At 40.1% G+C, this 26,370-nt stretch overlaps 1 protein-coding gene across 17 annotated transcripts in view; it reads right to left on the bottom strand.

The window, feature by feature from the left end:
• Positions 1–26,370, bottom strand: part of ANKS1B (ankyrin repeat and sterile alpha motif domain containing 1B) — a 1,177,049-nt gene that overhangs the window by 342,519 nt on the left and 808,160 nt on the right. For all 17 annotated transcript variants that reach the window (XM_053582560.1, XM_053582555.1, XM_053582557.1 and 14 more), the window contains one exon: positions 14,137–14,235. In XM_053582560.1, the coding sequence (XP_053438535.1) occupies positions 14,137–14,235 (99 nt within the window). The remainder of the gene's footprint in view (positions 1–14,136; positions 14,236–26,370) is intronic.

Here is a 26,370-nt window from a genome sequence, read left to right as displayed (position 1 = left end):
AGGATTAAAATAGGTTTAACTAAAAGCTCCAGAGAGTTTGTTTTTGAGCCCCTGAAAGATTGCAAGTCCCTAAAAGATCCTAAGTGGATTATTTAGTTCCCTCATCTCAATATCCCCTTAGTATTCTTAGGGAGCTTTGAAGTACAGGGTTTAGACAATACAGGAAGGTGATTAAGAGCCCTGGTTAAGCTGCCTCAGTATGAATCCTAGTATATGTATCCACCTAAAGTGCCATTCACAAATTCCTATCATCCCCTGCCCATTCCTTGCTCATTCTTTCTCCATAGCATTTACTTTTTCTGGAAATTATGTAGTTTTCTTTTTTTTTGTTGTTGTTGTTGCTCTGGGTGCCCTACTAGAATTCAAGTTGCACAAAGATCTTGTAGGTCTTGTTTCCTAACACGAATTCCTAGTAGCTAAGAAAAAGTGCTTTGGCCAGGCGTGACTAGCTCACGCTTGCAATCCCAGCATTCTGGGAGGCCGAGGTGGGTGGATCGCCTGACCTCAGGAGCTTGATACCATCCTAAGCTAGAATGAGACCCCATCTCTACTAAAAATAGGAAAACTGAGTTAGGAGGATTTCTTGAGCTAAAGAATTTGAGGTTGCTGTGAGCTATGATGCCATGGCATTGAACCCACGACAACGAAGTGAGACTCTGTCTCAAAAAAAAAAAGAAAAGAAAAAAAAAAGTGCCTGGCTGGTACATGGCAGGTGGTTCATATACATCTATTGAACAAATAAATAAGAGGAGATTCCTTTTGCTTATTGTTTATGCTTATTGTTATGAGGAGACATAATTTTCAGATATGATTAATGGGCTGAAGGAAGCCTTTTCCTTGGTTTACCTTCAGAAAATTATTTAGTAGACATGAACATAGCATATATACTGTGCCAAGCTCCATTTTAAGTGCTTTATAAACATTGACTCACTTCTCATAACACCCCTATGGAACAGGTAAAATCATTATCTCCATTGTAAGATGAGGGATCAGGCACGGAAAGTTTTAAGAAGTTGCACTGGGTAGTGCAATTATGTCAACAGTGGAGCCCAGATTCAAACTATGGAAATCTGGCCATGTTCCTTCCCAATTCACTTGCTGCTTCCTGGCTTAATCCTATTATAAAATGTCATTGTTATAGAATTTAATGCCCTAAGGATGTCCCTTCACTTTTTTCTAGAGAATGCCCTTCCATCTTGTCTATCTTTCCTTCCTCTCTAACCAGATTAAAGAAGAAAGGAAATAAGATTATTTGCTTATTTTGCTTTATTCTTTTATGCCTCTCCATCTTTGAAACAGCGATGTGTGCACTCAGTGAAGCTTCTCTTGGGCTCCCTTCAAAGATAAACAAGTGACCACTCCCACTGAGTGCGGGGCAGCATCATGGTCTCTGTCTGCCTTTCTTTTTTTTCATCTTTATCTCTTTCCTGTCTTTCTAGAGCTTTTGGGCCCCTGTCATAGCCCTTCCCTTCCAGCCATGAGTAGGAAGTTCAGTGGTCCATGGAGGGGGACCAAAACTGCTCTTTAAAGAGGAAATCAGTACATTGAAAAGACATCTGCACTCCCATGTTAATTGCAGCACCATTCACAACAGCTAAAGTCTGGAATCAACTTGAGTGTCCGTCAGTGGGTGAATGTGGTACATATATGCAATGAAATATTATCCAGCCATAAAAAGAATGAAATTCTGCCATTTCTAACAACATGGATGGAACTAGAGAACATTATGTTAAATGAAATAAGTCAAGCACAGAAAGACAAATTTCATGGGTTCTCACTCATAGGTGGGAGCTAAGTATTAAAACAATTGATCAGGGCCTGTAATCCTAGCAGGCTGAGGTGGGTGGATTGCCTGAGCTCACAAGTTCAAGATCAGCCTGAGCAAGAGTGAGACCCCGTCTCTAAAAATAGCTGGGCTTGTGGCAGGTGCCTGTAGTCCCAGATACTCGGAAGGCTGAGGTAAGAGAATCTCTTGAGCCCAAGAGTTTGAGGCTGCTGTGAGCTGTGACGCTACGGCACTCTACTGAGGGCAACAAAGTGAGACTGTCTCAAAAAACAAACAAACAACAAAAAAACCCAATTGATCAGACAGAGACTAGAATTATTATTATCAGAGGCTGGGTTAGATAGTGGACAGAGGGGGACAAAGTGGGGATAGTTAATGAGTACAAAAATATAGTTACATAGTTAGATGGAATGAACAGTATTTGATGGCACAAGAAAGTGACTATAGTCAATAGTAAGTTAGGGTATATGTTAAAATGGCTTAAAAGAATGGAACTGGAATGTTCCCAATACACAGAATGGTCAGTGTTTGAGGTGATGAGCACCCTAAATACTCTGACTTGATTATTATACATTGTATGCATGTTCCAAAACATCACATGTACCCTATAAGTATATATAATACTATGTACACATAATCATTAAAAATAAAAAAATTTAAAATCTCAAAAAAAAAAAAGACAAAAACTGCCTTTAAGCCTGACACCTAAAAGGAAGCCCAATTTTATAAACAGTCTCTGTTTTTCTTTTACTCTATCAGTTCTTTCATATGCTGCTCCTTCTTCATTTCTGTCAGAAGCACACACACATCCTCACAGCTCTGGGGCTCTGATCCAGGACGCCACTGTCAGGAGCACAGGTACCCGGGGGTCAGGGTTTCGTTCCAGTTCTGTTACTGAAGGAGCAATCTTCCCTGGGGGCAAGTCAATTACTGTGACCAGGAATAGTTTCCCTACCCCATAAAATGACTCCTGGAAGAAGTGGAGCTGGATATTTAAAGGTGCTTTCCAGCTCTAACTTGTGATCATTCATTGAAGAGTTATGTAAGGTAGAGAAAGTGCTCAGGTATCTCAATCCCTGTGTGCCTCGCTGCTGAGTGCAGCGTAACTGCAAGGGAGCCATTGTGCTTTATTAAATGGGGGTGAACTCTGAGTTGAAGGATGACAGCTGCTGGGCATAGCGCAGATCAGAACCGACTCTTACCTGATTCCTACCCTCTACCTCTGTAAATATCAGGGTGCGGGGGAGGGACTTTACCTAACAAATGCAATCAGTGTAACCTGGCTTATTGTACCCTCAATGAATCCCCAACAATAAAAAATAAATAAAATAAATAAATAAATAAAAATGATATTTCAGCTCTGTGGTCTACATAATAAACTATTCCAAGATAAATTTATTAAAAAAAAACTTAAAAATTCTCCCTTGGTAGCTTAGGAAGAGTGCGGGAGACACCTTGCTTTCTGAAATTGTGTTAAAACCTTGGAATAGAGCGTGGGGAGGTAAGTTTGGGCCATGCCACTCCCACCGCCAGCAGTTTCTTGAATATCTTTCCAGCCCAAACAGCTGCAGCTACTTTATGCTCTGTGTCTACCGGGCTTTGTCATTTGAAAGGGCACAAAATACTTCACAAACATTGGCCATTGCCTCTCTCAGTGCGCCCCTGTGGAACAGACGAGTTCCTGGTCCTTGCTTGTACCCAGAAAGCAGGAGGCAGGGGGGAGGAGGTCACTCTAGGAAACACAGGTCACCAGCACTGTGGGTGTCAAATGCATGAAAGACCTGTCTTTCTCCTTTGTAAAAGATTTAAAAAATAAAGGTGCTCAGTCTGGACATAGCTTGGGGACTCCTCACCTGATCACTCAGGACTGACCTCTGATTTGTGTTCCTGTGTGGCTCTGTTCAGTCTAAGAGACATTCACCTAGTGTGGCTCTGTTGGGGTGACCGTTCACTGAACACCACGGTATTGGAGTGCTGTGTGTTCCATGCTCAGGAAATAAAGAAAAATATGGCAAAACCCTAATCCTGAGTGAGAGATACAGACCAGTTGATGGGCAGTTTTATAAAGTGTACCAGGAGCTCGGAAGGGTTAGATCACCAATCTAGCCCAGAGAGAGGCAATCATTAAAGCTTTTTCAAGGCATAAGCCTTATTTTTTTGAGACAGAGTCTCGCTTTGTTTTCCTGGCTGTTTCCACAGCTCACTACAACCTCAAACTCTTGGGCTTAGGCAATTCTCTGCCTCAGCCTCCCAAGTAGCTTGGAAAACAGGTGCCTGCCACAACACCCGGCTTTTTTTTTTTGAGACAGAGTCTCAAGCTGCCGCCCTGGGAAGAGTGCTGTGGCATCATAGCTCACAGCAACCTCCAACTCTTAGGCTCAAGTGATCCTCTTGCCTTAGTTTTTCTATTTTTAGTAGAGACGGGGTCTCGCTTTTTGCTCAGGCTGGTCTCAAACCCATGAGCTCAAGCTATCCACTTGCCTCGGCCTCCCAGAGTGTTAGGATTACAGTCGTGAGCCACCTTGCCCAGCTCCTAGGCATAAGTCTTAAGGAATGAGTAGAAGTTACCCACGTGAAAAAGGGCAGCCATTAAGGTACAGAAGGGCAATGAAATGTTTTTGCCTCAGAATGGCCAGATTCCCAGGAATTCTACCATCTCTTCACAGGAAGAGAGACTATATTTCTTGGCCTACTCTGCAGTTTAGTGAGGGTCATGACCCTGAATCCTGGTGAATCTCATGTGGACTACAGCAGGTGATGCACTCACCTGGCCGCAGGACATCCTGTGTGCTCGGCTACACCCTCTCTAGCCTGCCTTTATGATAGCCCTCAAACAACTCCATGGTGGGGCAGCCCAGTATGGAAGAAGCCTGGGTCCCTGAATGACTGCGTGGAGGAGAGTTCCCTGACCCATGCTGGACTCAGTGTGAGTGAGAAATCAATTTAACGGTTCCGCCCTCTTCCTAAGTTAATTTAACATTGTTAAATTTGAAGGTGTTTGTTACATTGGCTAGAGTTCATTACCCTGGTTAGGCACTGTGCCAGGTGAAGGAATAATAAGAAAAATCCAAATGACTTACCGCACTTCAAAATTTATATAACCCACATTACTTTAGTTTCTGATCTAAGCTCAATTGCCCTTTTTTTCCTCCCCCCTTCTCCAATAGTGGTCGAATGCAGCGGCTCATGCCTGTAATCCTAACACTCTGGGAGGCTGAGGCATGCAGACCTTGGGTGCTCAGGAGTTCCAGACCAGCCCAAGCAAGAGACCGCCATCTCTAAAAAAAGAAAAGAATTAGCTGGGTGTTGTGGTGGGTGCCTGTAGTCTCAGCTACTCAGGAGGCTGAGGCAGGAGGATTTCTTGGGCCCAGAAGTTTGAGGTTGAAGCCATGGCACTCTACCCAGGGCAATAAATTGAGACTCTGTCTCAAAAATACAAAACAAAACTTATACTACCAACATTTCTTATGGGAAGAGGGTGATCTTTTACGTCTTCTAGTAAGTCAGCAAGTCAGCTGCTCTTCGAGTGTATTCCTAGCACTTGTACCTTTTTAATGACATTTCTTCATTATATATACTCTTATATGTTATGTATATTATTTGGTAGCATGTATAATATAAATGAAGAAATATAGTACATGTTGTATACAATACTATATAAAATGCATAGATCATATATAATAAAGAATTATCATTATATAAAATCTATTTTCTTCATTAGAATATACATTTTTTGAGGGCAAGGCCAATGTCTATATTACCTATTATTATAACCCCAGTACTAAGGAAAGTACCCAGTACACTGTCGACACAATTATGTGCAGAGTCAATATCAACGTAACAGGATGGAGGCCAGAGGAAGATGGAGCTTCACCTGGACATGTTTATTTTGAGTGTCCTGTGTCATATCCAGATGCAGACGTTCAGAAGGCAGATAGGTCTCTGATCCCAGACAGAGGTGTGGCGGTCGTGTGCATGAGTGAAAGCAGAAGCTATGTGGGCAGAGGAAGGTTTCCAGGGAGCGTCTGGGGAGGAGGAAGAGGGCAGGATTAAGGGTGAACTACAGGGAATATCAATGTTTACAACTGACTAATCATAGGAAGCTAAAGAAAGGATATTAGGAAGAACAACAATGTGAGTATTGCGGCATGGAAACAGAACATTGTGAGAGTCATGGTTTTGGGGTCAGATCTGGGAGGATAGACGTAGTCAGTCAATGCTTATGTATTTATTGAAATATAAATCCCAAACACTGAGGCATGTCATCCTGTGAAGATGGCCAAAGGAGCTGACACCTTTCCTCACAGATGTACAGACAATGTCGTCCGTGTTCATCACGACAAGGACATATTTCTCTAGGATGATACGAGGAGGCTTGAGGGCCATGGCTGGGGGCGGGGTGGGGGAGGGCGCTCTTCTTAATCTGATAGAGAGGCTCTGTTCCTCATCTGAGTTTCTTCCCCACCTGGCATATTCTCAGAAATACTCAAGAATTTCCAGTCTTGCTAGATTTGTATTGATAGTATAAGTTGCAGGTCAATAAACTATGGCCCACAGGCCAAATCTGACCCACTGCCTGTTTTTATAAATAAGGTGATATTGGAACACAGCTGTACACATTTGTTTCTGAATTGTCTATGGCCGTCTTTACCCCGTATAGGGTTGAATAGTTGCAACAGAGGACTTATGGCCTACAGACCATAAAATATTTATGATCCGGCTTTGTACAGAAAAAGTTTACCAAACCATGATCTATGTGAGCACATCTGTTTGCCCCAGAACAATAAGCCATTTTTAGAGCTGAATGGGACTCATAGGACCACAGTCTGTCTTACTAAGGACAAGACCTACAGGAAATGCAATATTCTGTGCCTTCTGTTATTTAGACTGAATCTGGCTTGTATTTACTTTAGGTCACAGGAACTCCATTTTAACAATACATATGTGTGTGTGAGATTCTGTCTGACAGTGTATCTTTAATTGATGCTCAGTTAAAGATAGAAAGGAAGGAAGGCCAACATTGGGTGGCATTAAGTTTAAGACACCAATAAAAAGAAATGCGAGTAAAAAGGATGAAAGTGGTGGGGAGTGAGTGATGGGGAGGAGAATGAAAAGTTACCCTGTCAAAAGGTACCATGAGAACATCTATACCTGTAGTCCCTATTTTGTCATTGCCCTTCTGAAAACGAGCAGAAGAAATAGGAATCGGTTTCGATCATTTTTCTAAGTGACAGGGAAATAAGACTGATCTTTCCTTTCTAGACTTAAAAAATTACATTGGTTATACTTTCCCCTGAAGCTTATACATATCATCATCCACCACCAAGACTAGAATTAATAATGGAAAAAAAAAAAAAAAGAGTAGAATTAACAAATGCCTGAACTTTAAGGACCTTGAAAGAACTAAACTCTTGCAGTGTGTAGTCCTGGATAGAAGCCAAATTGAGACGATGTCATATTCGTAACAGTACTTTCAAACTCTGAAATAATCTGTGATCCCACATATTAGGACTTTCATTTCTGAAGCAATTCTCTTCCACTATGACACAGGGATAGAAAAATGACAGCTACACTCAAATCTGGTCCCCAATGCTTGGTGTTGCCAATAAAGTATTTGGTAAGAAAACCATCCACAATTGTTGTTTTGGGAGCAGGTGTAGGACTTGCGCTCTCCAGCACTCCATGTAATCTTTCCTTTAAAGGTGTTTGAGCTCTTTATCCCTACCAGGAGACCTCTACAAATCTGCTCACAATTTTCTTTTTATTGGTTTTGGTCAACAGTTGCTTTGATCTATTTGGTCTGATCTGGCTTAAAGTTAAGTGATCTGCATTAGCTTTCTAGCTTTGGTAATTTTTTTTTTTTTTTTTTGTAGAGACAGAGTCTCACTTTATGGCCCTCGGTAGAGTGCTGTGGCCTCACACAGCTCACAGCAACCTATAACTCCCGGGCTTAGGCGATTCTCCTGCCTCAGCCTCCCGAGTAGCTGGGACTACAGGTGCCCGCCACAACGCCTGGCTATTTTTTTTTTTTTTTTGGTTGCAGTTTGGCCAGGGCTGGGTTTGAACCCACCACCCTCGGTATATGGGGCCGGTGCCTCACCGACTGAGCCATGGGCGCCGCCTGGATAATTTTTTTTAAAATATGTTTTCTTTGCTTACATCCTTAAAGTCTTATCTGATAGAATTTGACCAATTTACTTTCCTGAAAAAGAAGGAAAGTAAATTCGATAATATGCACTCCATCCAGTAATACGCTAAAGAAAAAAACACATTAAAAAAGAAACTTGTGAAGCTTTATGGGATTGCAGATTTGTGTGTAACATTCATGTAAGACTGATCCTTCCTTTTTAGACAGTTACACCCAAATCTGGACCCCAATGCTTGGTTTTGCCAATAAAGTAGAGTGCAACTGGTAAGCCTTTAGTCCCCAGGACTCTGATTTCTGTATTATTTTATTGTATCACGCTACATTATACCTTACTCTACAGACCAGAAACATGTGCTTCTATTCTGGGGTAGTGATCACAAACGTGGCTTCCAAATCACCTCAATTGTGACTGTCACAGTTCCAAGCACAAATAGAATAGGAGCACATGTTTCTGGCCAACAGCCAAAACCCCTAAGAAACTAACTCCTGTCCCTGAAAAGTGAGTGAGCTAGAAGTGGGTCTTTCCTGGTCATCTCAGACGATTATTGATCTGATAATTGCTCTGATAACGATGAAGAGGCACAGGTCCCTGTCAAGTCATATCTCGATTCCTGACCCACAGAAACAGGTAGATAATAAACGTTGTTATGCTTCTAAAGTTTGGAGTAACTTGTTCCATAGCAATATAGAATCTTAATTTTCTATCGGAATAACAGCAAACTCAGTTTTTTCTTTTCTCTTGAACCAGAGTCTCCCATTAAGGATAAAAAAGGAGGTAATTTAATCCAATCAGAGGTGACCAGTGCCGTTCCGTGGGGAAAAAATGAAAATATGTAGCTCCAACAAATATTGATTCAATTGAATTGAACTTAGAAATAAAGGGTAACTGAAATGCAGATGTTCATTATACCGTAAAACAGGATGGTCACAGTGAACAAAACGATGAACGCCAGACTGTGTACTATGAGCAGAAGTCCTGTGATAACTACACTTTCTAGTCATCCAGTACTTTTGAGTTTTGAGGAATGCCAAGATTTAACTGTGGAGGCAAAGGACATGCAACAATAGCGAGGCAGAGGGCACCCTGATATCTTGGGAGCCAAAAGAAGATAATGGGGATAGTTGTCAATAGTATCAGAGTCTGCAGACGTCAAGGCACGGTGAAGAGGCACATGGCATTTCCATTCCACTGGTTACTAGTCCCCTAGCACTGGCTGTAGGGATGACAGCAGCAAAATAAGGCAGACCCAAGCAGGTCGAGGGGTCAGTGGGAGCAAAGGAAAGAAGGACAGAGAATACAACTACTAATTATGTCTGGATGATGCTATCAAACTGGGAAATATTAGAAGAGGATATATTGAAAAATAGGCTGAGCATCCTCTAAAAAAGTTGCCAATGAAATAGATTTTCAATTCAAGGGTGAGGGATTTTAAGAGAGGAGATACAATATGGTCCCTGACACAAAGTTCTATCAACTTTCAAATAGAAATTCTTTGAAGATCTAACCTGCAGGTGTCATATTATCAAATGACAAAAGCATGCATGCTCCTTTAAAAAGGAAAATACATCAGAGGATTATCCAAAGATTTGGTCCTGCAGACTTCTTACCTAGAAAAAGGTAAGTTACACATTGCAAATAAACAATCAGGTAATTTCCTTGCATCTAAGAGATAGAAAAAGCACAATATGCTTAAAGCTTCTAGGAGAGTACAGAGTAAGTCATTTTCTCATGGAATTTTTGGTACATTTCTTTTTCTTAATAAAGGGATAAGGGTGGGTTAACAATGAGCACTTTCAAATGCTCATTGTCCCTGATCATCAGAGAAATGCAAATCAAAACCACCCTGAGATATCAGCTAACCCCAGTGAGCCCACATCACAAAGTCTCAAAGTTGCAGATGCTGGTGTGGATGTGGAGAGAAGGGAACACTCTTACACTGCTGGTGGGACTGCAAACTAATACAACGTTTTTGGAAGGAAGTATGGAGAATCCTCAAAGAAACTCAAATGAGACCTCCCATTTGATGCTGCAATCCCATTATTGGGCATCTACCCAGAAGAAAAAAAATCATTTTATCATAAGGACATTTGTATTTGACGGTTTATTGCAGTTCAATTTACAATTGCCAAACTGTAGAAACAATCTAAATGCCCATCAACTCAAGAATGCATTAACAAGCTGTGGTACATGTACACCATGGAATACATCCATTAAAAAAGATGGAGACTTTACATCTTTCTATTAACCTGGATGGAAGTGGAACATATTCCATGGAGAAGCAAGACTCCAATGTACTCCATTCTAATATGAAGCCAGTAGATGAGCTAACACAAGGGGGTGAGGTAGGGGACTGAGGGGGTGGAAAGAGGGGAGGGGAGAAGAGCATGGGGGGTCACGGTGCATGGCACACCTCTTTGGGGCAGGACACAGTTACACGTGGGACTTTACCTAACAGATGCAAACAGTGTAACCTAATTCTTCATACCCTCAATGAACCTGAAATAATAATAATAATAATAATAATAATAATAAAAGGGATAAGGGTGAAATTTGGTCTTCAAAAGTCCAGGGAAATTTTTAGCCCCGAGAAAAGACTGAGTTGGAGTTGGTGAGAGAAGTGGATGCTGGGTAGCCTTACAAAAGGCACAGATAAAGAGTAGGCTGGAAGGAAGGAGTTTATGTGACTGCTGTTCCTAAGACGTCTATGCCTAGCGTGCATCTGACATAGTCTAGGTGTTGAATGTATCAACTGTACTTGAGAACATGCAAATCTTTGCACTGGTGAATGTTTCAATATTAAAAAGGACATATTACCGAAAAAACTATTCTTACCAAAGGAATAAACTTTCATTCTTTGAAATAGGAAACAACAATACAAATAAAGCAGGAAAAATATGCTTTGAAGTTTGTTAGATTATACTTAGCAAACCACCTTTTCTCTGTTTAGGAACAATCTCCCTAATTCCAAAACACAATATGTTGATTAAAGGATCTCAGGTGGCAATCAGGGACTATTTTTCCCGACAGATGAAGAGCACAAATATTCTAAAGGCCAACAGGGTAGAAACAAAACGAAGAGACATTTTGTCCATTTCCTGGCAGTGCAAACTTCGAGTGACTGCAGATGGATAGGCTGGCTGTGAAATTACACTATTAACCATCTGAAGACTTGGCTCATTACTTAAGAAGGCAAAGCATCCATTTGCAGCAGCATCCCATTCTGTGTGTGCTGCCGAGCACGTGTTCAGATGTTTTTATATATTCTCTACTTCCTTGTGTGCATATTAAGCGCTTCTGCACCAGCTCCTTGACAAGAAGCTTAATTCTGTATTGTTTCCATCATATTATTTTCTCTAATGCGGATGATAGTCTTTCTTAAAAATAAGCACTCCATTTATTCTCCAAATAATTCTGGGTTCAGATTCTTTTGTTTCTCATTATCAAATGGCAGGTAGAAGATTAAAAATTATTTTAAAATTGAGGTACTCTGATTAAAAAATTCAAATGTTATATCAGAGAAAATATTTATTCAATCACCCATTCTTTCCTTCATTTAATGACCATGTATCGGGCTAAACATGATAGGAAATTCAAGGATGTTGAGCTACCTCTGCCCTCAGGATGCTTATGACGTGGATTTGGCAGGATATCATTAGTACCTTCATATAAGAGCAAGCATAGTGCCATAAAATCTCAGAGGTAAGAGATGAGTGCATCCCCTCATTGCACAAATATTTCTCGACCACCTGCTACATACTGGGCACTGTTCTATGTTCTATGGGTATACAGATGGGAACAAGACAATCAAGGTCCTTGTGGACCTTGTGGACCTTGACTTTGGTGAGTAAGATGGAAAATAATGAAGGAAAAAAGCAAATAAACAGTATAACTTCAGGTAGCCATAGCACTATGAAGACAAATAAAGCAAGATAATAGCAAAGAGAGGGCCAGCAGGAGAAGGGTATTAATTTTAGCTCCTGAAGGCCTCTGGGAAGAGGTGATACCTGAGTAGTGATTTTGTGATATGTAGGAGCAGGTGTGAAGGAAGGGTTTCCCAGGCCGAGGGACCAAAACAAAAAGACTTTAAGGGGAAAAATGAGCTTGTCATGTTCTGGAACAACAGAAAGCCAGTGTTTAGATTGTAGGAGAAGGAGAGGTCATAGAGGTGGGAAGAGGCCAGGTCCTACGGACTATGGGACAAGAGAAAAGATTTCATTCTAAGTGAAAAAGGAATTTATTAGAGATTTTAAGTGGGGTGTGGCATGGCCTGATTTAAATCTTATAAGGATCATTCTAGATGCTATGTAGAAATTCAACTGTAGAGCGATAAGAAGGTAACCTGGACAGAAATTGGAAAACCTCTAAATAGTCCAGCTAGAGAGGACCAATTGATTCAAGTAGACTAACCAACGATGACAGATTAGAATTCCTCATGGTAGTCTAGTTAGTGGGAGTTGTTTTAGACTAGGTTGACAATTACCAAGGTGGTGAGAAATGGTTTAATTTGGGGAGAAGTTTCACAAAGCAAGTGACACGATATCTGAGCTGAACTTTAAATCATGGGCAGCATGTGACGGGGGGTGTCATTCATTGATTTAGCGAGCAGCTATTTTTACGTGTCAGACACTGTGCCATGTGCTGGAGATATAGCAGTACTAAACTCCTTCCTGAAAATTGAGAAGAGGCTGGTTGAAAAAGTAATGTTTTAAGAAAAGATACAAAAGGAAGGAGGTGAATGATTCGCTCATAGGAATGATTTCTGGAATTAGCGCGGCAGATGTTTTACTCTTTTCCATTTCGTGCAGAATATTAAATGGTTGAACTTTGTATATTTGACTGTCCTTGAATTTGCAAAAGTGTTAAGGTGCGATCAGTGGAAACTCAGCTCCCTGTCAGGTGGCAAATTTCATCAGATAACTTCCTGGGAGACAGTGGTTAATATTTATTTTTCCCATTCTGGGCAGGAGAAATTACAGCCTATCGAGAAAGGAAAAGAGAAAAAGCGAGTGCAAAACACAGGGGCAAGCTCATATATCTACGTGCACCTGTTATGGTTCACTGTTACCCTCACTCCAATCTTGCCCAAAATCTTTTCCCAGGGGGATGACCCAACTTCAACTTTCCCTCCTTCTACTTCCTATTATTCACTGACTCCAGAATTCACCACCAGAATGGTCTTCTGTCCATTTCTATAGAATAAATTCCAGTTTTTTCAGCTTGACAGACATTACCATGCTTCACCTCTGACTCAGCTCTACATTGACTCAACTCTACACTGTCCAATTGTTTCAATCAAGTTGAATCTTCTTCTTTTTAAATTTTCTTTTAAAAAATTTTTTTTACAGTGACAAAGTACACGTTACATAAAATGTATCATCTTAAGCACTTTTGAGTGTACAGCTCAGTGTCCCCAGCACATTCACCATGCCATGAAAATTGCACTGAATTTTAAATCACTAGGTATTTGCCAGCTGCTTCCAGCAATTTGTTGTCTGGGCCCTATTTGTATTATATGGTTCCTTTTGGTCTCCTGAAACACCTTCCCCTTTCCTACCAATTAAAATCCTATATTTTTGAAGGACTAGTGCTTGGATCCTATCTCTTTAGGCTGCTTTGAAACTTGATCCGGAAACAGAAGGTCAACTCTGTTGCTAGGGAACATACTGCTTACAGTAGAAAAGATGCCTGGTTGGTAAATTGCACCTGGCCTGGGAGGATCTATACATGAACCATAAATACACAATGGATGTGATACTTTGGGCATCTCTGACTGATGACTTGTAATTAGGTCCCTTATAAGGACCGTGGAGCCTGTCAATGGAGTTATTGTAAGAGATATTATCTCTTATGTATTAGGAAAATTTAAGCTAAGGATATTCCTTAGCTTAAACCTATAATGCCTCTCGTCTTCTTCAACCTGAGGGAGCTGGCACAGATAGTTGTACCAATATTAGGACTCTTAAAGAAGAGAAATTCTGAAGGTTGCCTCCTGGCCAGCAGTGTTTTTTGTATTATTAATACATCCTTCTAGGTAAATCTGAAGCCCAGTGGGGACCACAGTAGTCTTGTGAGTCTGAATGGGCCCTAAGGAAACATGCCCTTGGGGGTTGCTTGGTATGCAGAAATATGGTACTAAAAACTCCAGACTTAAAAGTCACTGGGAACCATCCCTAGGAATAGGGCAATAAAAGCATTGCTTACCTTTGGAAGGAGCTGGATTGCCTGTAGTATTCTTTGCCTGTGCCCAGAATTAAGGATTCCAATTTCCAACAAATCTTGATCTTCCATAACATTGCTTCCCTGAGACAAAGCCAGAAAATGTTACAAGTTAAATCATGCATTTATATTTTGAGTACATACAGAGAAAAATAATCAACAAATGAGCTGATTTTTATAAACAAAGACATAGAGGCATTCTTCCATGAGGGTGAGGTCAGTGCAGGTCGCCTTGCTTTGTTACTGCCGTAAAAGCAAGGTGAAAGTTCCCCTTCCCTCCCAAATCTCTCCCATAGCCTACTATTTATGGTTGGATGATCTGCTTGGACGATTCATTCCTGTGACTTAAAACGCTGTTTCTGTAAAAAATGTGATTGCTTCTAGGAAGAGTTGCCATTCAGGATTATATGTGACCTATATGTTGATGTGAAAGAATCATTTCTTTTTTTTTTCCCCTCTTCCAAACAGATATTGTGAGGAGGGCTGATAGAAAAACATTGAAGCATATTAAAAGGTTACAAGTGAGAATTATTAATTCATTTTAAAATGTTCAATGCCAGATGCCTGATCAAGATGCAGAGACAGGACGCTGCCCAGAGCTATTCTTACTTCTTACCATCCAGTGATGGAAAGGGATTGGTTAAGGGCAGTTGGAATTCCGTGACTGTGCTGGGGTGGTGCACTTGCTTGTGTGTCCAGAAGAGATTCAGGATATGTTTTCAAAGAAGATGATGTCTAATAAGATATCTGACGGGTGGTCAGGACTGATCACCCAAAAGAGGCAAGAACAAAGGCTGGATTATAGAGAAATTGTATGCAATGCTGAGGGCTTTAAACGTCTTCCTGACTGTAACAGGAAGGTTTTTATGAAAAATAGTTACATGATGAGATTCCAAACTGCAAAAGACTATTTTGGCTTCTGTGGCTGGCCCTCAGTCTCTTTACCTATAAAATGATAATGTTGAGCCACACGATGTACCTGGACCAGTTTAGTCCTGAAATGATCAGATTTCACTGATTATTTTAAACTTCTGATTGATAATTGAATAGAAGAGTTTATCGATCGCTCGTTTTGTCTCTAAATTTCAATCTTTCAGAATTTGTATGCTGTGAGTCTTTAGCTTTAATTTGAAGAGTTTATAGAAGTTCAAGAACTCAGATCATTTTTTTTTTTGACAAATGAAATTGTGTCCTTTTAGAGATACTTAAGAATAGAAACGACAAAGGAAAGGAGACCGAATTGCAAAGGGGGAGACATGGAGGGAGGCCGCTGTGATTGTTCTAGAGGTGATGAGGCATAGACTGAGGTAGTGGTTATGGGAGACAGAAAGAAGTAGGTGGATCTGAAAACTATCAAGAAGTCTGACTTGCAGATTGACTACGTAGAATGATGGAGAAATGAGGCATGTGTGCTGGTTCCAAGCTCGGGCAGTGTGTGGGTCATTTTTTTTTTTTTCAGAAGAATAAAAAAAGCACAATTTATATGAAATGAAGCATAGACTTTCCCAGATTGGGAAAGTGTCCCCCTCCCAACTGACTCAAAGACAATACACCAGTATAAATAGTCCATCTTGATTTTCCCTATAATTCTCTACGCAGATTTTTCATTGGTTTCCCAAAATACTTGAGTAATCTTATCTACTTATTGATTCCAAGTTACCTTCACTACCACATGTGCCCATTTTCCTTTAAGTGTGTGGGTCTTGATGCTTTTTCCTGCCATAATGAAGGAGGAGGGGCAGTGCTAGCTTGGTGCAAAGGGAGACTCATGTCTTCCCTGGACAAGGACAGAATAGATGACTGTAAACAGTTTAATATCAGACTAGGTTATAAATGGCTAATTGATCACTCTTAGGAGGATTAAAGCCATTAGAATGGTACCAGAGCTAGGGATTTAAAATGGGCATTCACTGGACAAAAGCCTTCCACCTACTCAAAGTGTTATTCCTATACTTAAGCTATATCGGCCATCCAGGAGGAAGCAGAGTGATCCAGGTACACAGCAGCACGATAATGAAAAGCCTAATGAAAAACAAATAAAGCCAGTCTTGGCAACATGCCACAGGAAACACTGCTCTCAAGAAATTACTCAGCACACACAATACAGCATGGCTAAGAATATAAATGACTACATTTTGAGAAAGCATTATTATTTCCAGAAATGGACTAGGGCGGCTCGAGCAGGGTATGCGATAGCACTCTGACTGCTACTCTTTCCAAAGGAGATGGTTGGTCTGTAAAAAAATTCTTCATCTATGTGGTAGAGAATTAACAGGGTTTTTCATGTGCTGAATTGGCAAACACAACTCCAGCTCATGCAAAATACCGGACTTGGTTTCTTTGCACAAACAGAGAACATACCAAGATTCTATAGTCTGTAGTAGCTATAAATAGGTCATCTCCAAATTTCAGTGGGTGAATAGTGAAATGATTTGGACCATTGAATCATTAAGAACCACTGTTCTTCCTCAGTACTACTAATACCTTCTTCTTTCTACCTTCAGTAAGGGAGGACACTTTTTGAAGAATTGTAGGGAAGTTAGACATTTTTAAAGAAGGTGCTAAGTACACAACAACATCTGCTCTTTGGGTCGAATTTCCTACCATGTGGGATAATTACCAAATACATTTTGAAAAATGAGTTACAATCATGGGAAGCACAATGAAAATTTGGAGAATGTGCCAAAGGGCAAATGGAAAGAAAAGGAGGTACTGTCTCCATGAGGCAAGATGTTAGAAATTTTCTCCCCCACCTTTTCTTTTCAAATTATATATAGAGATACCAAAAATGTCCTTGTACATCATGCAGCTGATCTTTTGTCCAAATAGCAGAGGATTTGTGGTCTAAAGACCTGAAATTGAAGCTGGACATGGTAGCTCATGCTTGTAATCCTGGGAGGCTGAGGTGGGAGGATCATCGAGCTCAGGAGTTTGAGACCAGCCTCAGCAAGAGTGAGATCCTGTCTCTACTAAAAACAGGAAAAACTAGTTGGGTATTGTGGCAGGTGCCTGTAGTCCCAGCTCCTCGGGAGGCTGAGGCAGGAGGATCACTTGAGGCCAGGAGTTTGAGGTTGCTAGGAGCTAGGCTGATACCACCACACTCTAGCCTGAGGCAACAGAGTGCGACTCTATCTCCACCCCTCAACAAATAAAAAAATAAATAAAGACATGAATTTGGATTTGGATCATGGCTGGGTAAAGTCATGTGTTTAAACATTTATATATAAATTTATATATTTATATATAAAGTCAGTTATGTTTGACTTTTGATTAGTACTACGTATCATTATATGTACATGCAGATTGTATATTTCAAAATTATATTTTAGTATTTCAGAATTTGTAAAGTTTGCTTTAAGAAGTGATTATAGAGAAATTCAAGAGCTCATTTCTTTTCAGACTGACAGATCTTTATACTATGAACTTATGAAGTTTCTTATTCAAGGAAATCATAGAATACATTATTTTATAGTACTATAGATTCTTAGAGATTTTCTGAAAAACCTTACAACTATCTAACCATTTCTTTTGCATGTGAGTAACCGTTGTGTCCTCAAGGACAGTTAACACTCCTCCCCTTCATCCTAGGGAGCTGGAATTGATTCTGACTTTATCGTTTGCCTTTACTGAATGTTAGAGACTCTCAGCTGAACTCCTTTTTGTTTTCCTTTGGTTGAAGCTGAACACATCCTCTAGCTTTCTTCCTCCTCCATCCATTTTTCACATAATCACCAGATGAACAGTCCCTGGCACAGCACTTGATGGTGCCTGTCTTCTGTGTAATCGCCTCCCAGGCTGCTCTCCCTTCTCACCTCCCCAGTGCACCTGCCACCCACATTCTTCCTCTCCCATTTACTCTCCAACCTATCAGAATAAACTTTCCCTCCCCCACCAACCCCACAGAAGTTCTCTTCCAAAGCTGATTCTTTCCAGTCTTCATTTCAAGCATTTACTGGCCATGTTGGGGATAGTTACCATATTGGACAACACAGATACAATACGTGTCCATCAGTGTAGAAAGTTCTACGAGACGCTACCGCTCTACAGTTATAGACCTTGAAACTACAGTCAAATCACATAGATGGGACAAAAACGGGACTCAAACAGGGAATCAGAAATACTCATGAGTCATTCTTGAGATAATAATTATTCATGTGTCTCTTAGTCAAAGTCCATGAACAATAAATTTAGGATTTTTAGCAAATCCTCTTCTAATTTTTCAGCCACCAAAAAACAAGGTAGAAGTTTGTTCTACTTTCACTAGTATTTCTTTATTATGGAGCTAGAAGTCTATGCGATGAAAATGAAAAATCCAATCCATAAATTATTTATTATTCTCCTAGCACCCTGTAGGCACACCGTATATGGTGTTTAGGAAATAATAATCAATAGATAAAGTTGTTTACTTAATGACTTTCTAGATGAACACAGGCCCAAGGCTTTATTTTTAGATTAGCTGTTCTTTTCCTGACAGGCAATGTCTAGGGGGTCTTCACTGCTTTCTTAAATAATGAAATGAAGAAAAATCACCTAATATTTTACGCGCCGATAGCCGAAAGCTGACGTTTTTCTGACCATGGGGAGAATATCTTAGGTATTAGATTTTCTTAGCTGTGACAAACTAATAAGATGACCGAATAGAACAAAGAAACAGTGTTTCATATTTAATTATCCATTAGGAACAGAACAGCTATTTATTGAAATTATTTCTCAAACATATCTATACTGATGGCTCTGTCTCTCTGAACCCTAGGTTGGAAAGTTCTCCTATTTTCATTTTCATATTGTATTACATTCATTTAGAAACTTTCCTTCATATTACATACTATATAAAAGGATAGGGAAGCACATTTAAGGACCACAGGGAACTGGTTGGTTCTTAATGTAAGCTTGACTCAGATAACATTATTTATTCGCTCTCTTCATTCAATCCAAGGCTAAAAAAATCAAGAGGGTACTGTTGATTAAGGAAAATTGCTTTTGCTCTATAATTAACTAAATTAGATTCATTGCCACAATTTGTGTGGCCTTAAATATTTAAAATAGAATAGTTGTATAATAGAATGACACCAAATCTTGCAAGCTCACACACGGCAAAGTGCATATTTTAGATTATTTTTTTTTTTTATTGTTGGGGATTCATTGAGGGTACAATAAGCCAGTTACACTGATTACAATTGTTAGGTAAAGTCCCTCTTGCAATCGTGTCTTGCCCCCATAAAGTGTGACACACACTAAGGCCCCACCCCCCTCCCTCCATCCCTCTTTCTGCTTCCCCCCCCATAACCTTAATTGTCATTAATTGTCCTCATATCAAGATTGAGTACATAGGATTCATGCTTCTCCATTCTTGTATTTTAGATTATTTTTAATATAACTTTTTTACAGCATAAATAATATGGTGCTGTAAATCTGTACATAATTTTCTTGGAATAATAATGTTGCCTCTTAGTTTAGATTATTTTTAATCTAACTTTTTTTACAGCATAAGTAATATGGTGCTGTAAATCGGTACATAATTTTCTTGGAATAATAAAGTTGCCTCTTAGTTTCTATAAAAGCTTTGAGTCAATTTGATACCCAGTTACAAGTAAACCCGAGGCATGTCTTTTCTGCGTGATTATGATAATAGTTATTGTGATAAATACCAGATGGATAGTTCTCCTATCCGTGTTGGAATAAAGATTCATTTAGGGTATCATAAAGGAATATGGGCTATTATAACTAATCTGATAATGGATGATCTTCCAATTTTAATTTCCTCTCTCACATTAATGAAATGGCAGAAGAATAAAGCTTTGTAGTACTTTTAAAAACATCTCCTACCTTAATCTTCCATTTAAACATATGCTGTCCATTGCAACAAATTTCTTATACAAAAATTTACATTTTCATGTTTTTATCTTTTTTCAAATTTTTTTATTAAATCAAAACTTTGTAGATTGATGCATTTATGAGTTTCAGGGTACTGCTTCAATATACAATGTGAAATGCTTACATTGAACTAAGTAACACATCCATCACAATTATACTCATTTAATGTTTTTAGCTTTTGAAAGAAAAACTCTGGATTCAGACCACAGGGATTATTGATCAAATAAATGTTATATCACTGAGCAGTAAGTCACAGAGCAGCTTATATATGCAAGTTATAAATCTGAATGAAACAAATATCTTGGATTTTTAAAAAAGATTTGCATTTAACAGCTAACATGATTATAATAAATTTTCTATCACCATTTTTTTCCCTCTTTCTATTTGAAGCCTACTTCCCTTTTGAAACATCTGTTTTCAAGCTATGAAGAAAGAGAAGGAATTGAACTCGTCAGGTATTTATTTGTTAAAGTATCAAGGAAGGTTTGTTGATACCCTAAATTATAATTATGATTCATGAGACACGCATTCATGTAGATTTTTGAATTATGTGTGTTTATAAAAGACTGCAGAGTCATTTATGAAGTAATTTGTACTGCCTTTAGTCAAAAAATCTTAGGGCTACAAGAAAAGTGGCTTATTCTTCAATTTAAGGGTGCAAATCCACAGCTCCTACAAGTAAGAAGACACGTTAAGATCAACTGAATATATTTGTATGCTCTTTTACCCAGATACGTGTATATGTATAAATCAAATCTTATTAATACCCACTGTCTGCTTTCAATTTTCACACTAACAGCAGTTGGTGTAAGTTAGAGTAAATTGCACACTTATTGTCCTAGGTACTGGTCTAAATGCCTTGCACATATTACCTTATTTAATTCTTAGAACAATTCTTTGTGGTAGGTACTTAAAGAACTCATTCTCATAGCTAGTAGGAGCCTTTCTTATACCCTAACCCCCTCCCACCTCCAGTGTGGTTAATGTAGGAGAAAAGGTTTAGTTAAAAAAAGTGGTTCCGTGCAAACCATTTATATTTTTTACTTAGGAATCATATGAGATTCTCATTTGGAAGCAAGTGTTTCTACGCATTTTAGGTTTGATTTCACTGCATTTGAGCAACCACAAGTGTCCCTCTGTGGAAGAGAATTTGGAAAGCAGTCTGGTTTATTCTTCCCTCCTCTGCTTCAGTTTTTTCTGTTGACTGAATCACAGAATCAGGCTTGGCAGGGACCTGGGGGCGCTTTCTAGTCTAAATGTTCTCCAACTAAGGACAGAGCTTTAACTTCTCTTTTGAAGCATGGTGTCTAACTGGGTTTCACTGTTCCAGAGAGGGTAGGGTGGATATTACAGGCTTTAAGCAGTCTTTCCCAGCAGCTGAGTCTGAGCAGGGGGTGAGGCCTATGTCCCGGGGACACCTCAGTCCTATTCTTTTAGCTCCCCCTGGGATGCAGACTGAATGTTACAGGAGAGCTATTAGAAGAATGTGCCAGAAGTAGAGATGAAAGGAAAACAGTTAGCAGCTGTCCTGTGTCCTTCTCTAATCACAAGCTGTGAAGTTAAAAAAAAAAAAAAAAAATTCCTTGAGTAGGCTGTACATAAACTTGGCAGGTATTGGAGTTTTGTTCTTCTATCTGATATGCTGAGTGCTTTCTGGCACCTCAGCTGAGGAAAGTGAACAGCGATTAGGTGAGTTTAGACACCTGCTCTTAGCAGGAGCGGAACATGACACCTGTGTGTGTAGAGCAGCTCTTCTGACAAACGCTCTCTCACTGGCACTGCAGACTTCCCGAAGGAAGGGCTCCTTTGTGGGAGAAGCAAAAAGAATTTGCTCCTGCATATTTCCAACACAGCCACAGATAATGGGGCAGAAAAAGTGCCCCCAGACATTAAGCATTCACTGTGTACCAGGTACTTTGCTCACCTTGTTTATAAACCTTATAACAAGCTTGTGAGATAGGTGGGATTATTATATTTTCAATTGGGAAAATGAGTCACAGAGACATGATACCATTTGGTCAAGTTCTCACGGTTAGTATATGGTGAATCTGGGATCAGGGTTTGATTCCCGCTCTGAGGCTGACACTCCCTTCATTATAGAAAGAGAAGTGCATGTTAAGTACGGGATATTTTCTGGATGGAGGTTCTAGGCAATAAATAGGGAACATTGCCAAGAAGTACCTTCCATGACCGCATTTTCGCCCACACCCAGCCTCACATATAGATTGATGGACCAGGCAGAGGGACGGCTATAGTTTCTCCAACACATTTTATTTCAAATAAATTATTCATCTTCTGAAAAGCCAAATGGGTTGTTCTCCTTCTAAAATACCTTTGTGTTCTCAAGAAAAGTGACTTAGGATGTTTCTGGCTAGCGCCTTAAGTAACTCACCATGTTCTGAACCAGGACTAAGCAGGGTGTGGGAGATAATAGTGTGGCATTAGGTTGGCGGGAGAGACTCAGTTTGGTCAACCGGGAAAATGAAGTTCTCGGCCAGGCATGGTGGCTCACACCTATAATTCTAGCACTCTGGGAGGCTGAGGCAGGTGGATTGCTTGAGCTATGGAGTTTAAGAACAGCCTGAGAAAGAAAGAGACCCTGTCTCTACTAAAAATAGCCAGGTATTGTGGTGGGCACTTGTAGTCCCAGCTACTGGGGAGGCTGAGTCAAGAGGATCGCTTGCTTGAGTCCATCAGTTTGAGGTTGCTGTGAGCAACCACATGTGTGAGCCACGGCATTCTACCTAGGGTGACAGGGTGAGGCTCTGCCTCAAACAAACAAACAATAAAAAACATGAAGCTCTCAGGTTCTCAGGGTCAGTCCCGTTTGAGTAACTCTGCTTCAGGTTTCCTTCAAAGCCAGATGTAAGAGGACATCAGGAAAGGAATTGAGACAGAGGGTGTCTGGGAACATACTGAAGATGATCGTGCACCTCGCTGAATGTGTTCTGGATCTGGAGGAAAGAGAGGGGCCTGCAGTCCCCTGAGAAGGCTCCCCAGGCAAGGCAGCCTGTGATGGTGAAGGTAGATAATTTGTCCCTGTGGGAGTTGGTAGGCCAGTCAAAAGGAGACTCATTAATCCAAACAAGGGATGGTTGTTCTCAAAGAACAGACATCTTGAGACTTAGGATGATGGGGTCTCCTGACACTGAGAACTTCGTTCAGAAATAGCCAAAAATCCTTAAGAGAAAAGGAGCAAAGAAGAGGAAGGGAGGGAGGGCGGGAAGGAGAGAAAGACGGTGTTTGTTCTTAGGGGTGACAGTAGTAGAGAGGGGATAGGGTTGCTGGATAAAATGCAGAAATTCAGATGGGACTGGAATTGTGTATTTTTATTCGCTTAATCTGTCAGCCTTAAAGAGGAGGTCACGGAAAGCTGGAAATGAATTCAGTGCTGAGGTACCGAGGTGGGCATTACCACTCATTCATCTATTCAACGTGGATTTGTTAAACTAATTTTTTTGAGTACTTACTCTGTTCCAGGCTGTGGGCTATGGTTCTGAAATACACTGAGAACAGGACAGACAAGGTCCCTCTGCTTTTAGCATTTATAGTCCAGTGGCGAAAACAGGAAAATAACCGAATAACACTTAAAACAAATAATTAGTCATCAAAGTTTTAGGAGTGTTTACTCTCTACCAGGCACTGTTCAGTACTTTGCCTTGTGTATTATTCATTAGAACTTCTGGGGTTGGTACAATTATTCTTATGTACAAATTAAGAAGGGAAAGCACAGAGAAATAAAAAATGAAAGCACAGAGAAGCTGAGGATATGCCCAAGGTTACACAGCTGGTAAAACTGAAATAAAGGGAATTAAGAAAGTACTGAATTAAAAAAAATAGGAAGACCTATTTCTAACATAGGGAGACCAGTCAAAAAAGTCTGAGAAAGTGACAAGTCATTGAGACTTGAAGGATTAGCAGAGCAACCCAATCCTGAGAAGGGCCACAAGAAGGGCACTCCACAGAAATACAGCAGGTGCAAAGGCCCTGAGGTAGGAAATGCACCAGGCATATTGTAGGAGCAGACAGAAGCCTGCTAAGCAGGGAACTGAGTGACTGAGGGGAAGGAAACCTTGGAGGAGAAAGCAAGACATAAGCTAATGCAGACCCTGATCACAGACCCTGACAAGGACTTTGATTTTATTCCAAGTGCAATGAGGAACATCGAGGGGAAGAAACTAATCTCCATTGTCAGAGGTACTCTGGCTTTGGTGTGAAGAATGGATGGAGAAATTGGGAGCTATGGACATTGAGCCTCAACAAAAAAATTGAAATAACAGCCTGGAAACATCAAACATCTGAAGGAAGTGTGATGAAACATGACCTTTGGGAGGACCATGGCGACTGGTCTCACTGGGGAGTCGAGTTCCCTAACCAAATATAATATATATTTTTTTGAATCAAAGAGAAAAGCCAGATGGCAAAGATAAAAGGCAGAAAGTTTTTGATAAAGGTTCTACACTGAAACAACTATGGAGAAAGATTTAGTGGTATCTATGAAAATGAAAATGTTCCTACTCTGGGGATCATGCCATTCTATTTCTAGGCTGTGGCTGACATTACCGGGAGGGCAAGTCCTTTTTCCTGTTCTCCCTTCTACTTTGGAAGCTGGATAAACTAAATGTTCTCAGCTTCTCTTGAAGTGATGGTTGGATATGTGACAGAAGTTGCCCTATAACTTCTGGAAATCCTTTTGCTTTCTTGATGAAAAGGAGAAATTTTCCTGCTCCAGTTCTGTGCCCATAAGAAGGCATGATGGAACTTCCTCAGGATGACTGGGTCTACCATTAGACAAGGTGACAGAGACAGAATCACAGTCCTTGGATTACCAATACTAGATACTGCCATCGGATAACTGGAAGCAGACAAGCATGGGCTACAGAAGAGTCAACCCCTGAATAAGAAAGGTTATTCTATCTTTTGCATCTAACGTGCTCTGACCTGTCCGAGAAAATGATGGAGATGTGTACCATGGAATATAACAGAGGTCATGATGAAGGCAACAGGATGGACATGTTTGCCATAGACGGACTGAGATGTGAAAATACAAAGGGTAGCAGAGAAGGGAGATTAGAATAAAAGTTATCAAAACCAAGCTGGTGTCTGGGTATGTCAATTTATAGCATGGCTTCTTCTCATTTTGACTTACAATTGTGAAATCTCATAAAAAAGATTACTTGAAGGAATTTATTTCCTCTGGGTTTTGGGTTCTGTTTAAAATCAAAACATGAGCAGAATTACCAGTGTTCATGGAAACACTCTGGTGTTCGCCACATGCTCCACATGTTCATGGGGGTCAACCAGTTTCAAATTTGGGAGTGGCTTTCTGTTTGAAATTGAAAGTGACAGGCATCCAGAGAGTGTAGGAAGTTATGGTCCTAAAGGAAGCACATTTTTACATAAACTTGGTATTCTATAAGAAAAAAATGTTATTCTTGAAATCTGAATGCATTTATAATCTGGACAGGGCAGAAACAATAAGAACATTGTTGGGGGGTACGTTAGGGCGGCCTCAGTGTGTGGCTCTTCCTGGAACAGGTTCAGGTTCATGTTCAATTCCTCCCCTGAACGCCTTCAGTGGGCAGTAAGTGGGGATTACTTTATTCAGACAGTTGATTGATAGAATATTCCTGACTTTTCCCCACATTTATTTTTGGTTTTGATTTTGGTCTTAAAGACAATTTTTCTTAAGATGTTTTTGGGATAAAAACATTCTTTTCCTTATGAAAACTTCATTTTGGCTTGCTTCACTTTTGAAATTTGGTGGTGGGAAAACCTGCTCACACCACAACATCGCAATGAAGTATGAGGAGATGTTCGCTAGGGGCAGGTGGGCAGGAGACTAACCCAACAAGACGTTAACCTAAGAGCCAAACTAATACAGCCTCTTTGGAAAGAAGGATAGAGAATCCTCAAAGATCTCAAATTAGATCTCCCATTTGCCCCTGTAATCTCACGACCAGCTATCTACTCAGAAGAAAAAAAATCATTTTATCCTAAGACATTGGCACTAGATTATTTATCACAGCTCAATTTATAATCACCGAGATGTGGAAACAACCTAAACACCCATCAACTCAGGAATGGATTAACAAATTGTGATACGTGCACACCATGGAATACTATTCAGCCATAAAAAGAAGATGACTTCACATCTTTTGTAATATCCTGGATAGAATTGAAACACATTCTTCTTAGTAAAGTATTACACAGAATGGAAAAGCAGTTGTCCAATGTACTCAATACTAATAGGAAGCCAGTAGCTGATCTGATGCATGTTCACATGGCAGAGAAACTCATTTCAATCCAAATTGGGGAGGGGTAACAAAAGAGGGGGTGGGGGTT

Source organism: Nycticebus coucang, chromosome 3 (assembly GCF_027406575.1).
Source record: "Nycticebus coucang isolate mNycCou1 chromosome 3, mNycCou1.pri, whole genome shotgun sequence".
NCBI lineage: Eukaryota > Metazoa > Chordata > Mammalia > Primates > Lorisidae > Nycticebus > Nycticebus coucang.
Note: the sequence above shows the minus strand (reverse complement) of the source record. Positions and strands in the feature narration are given on the sequence as shown.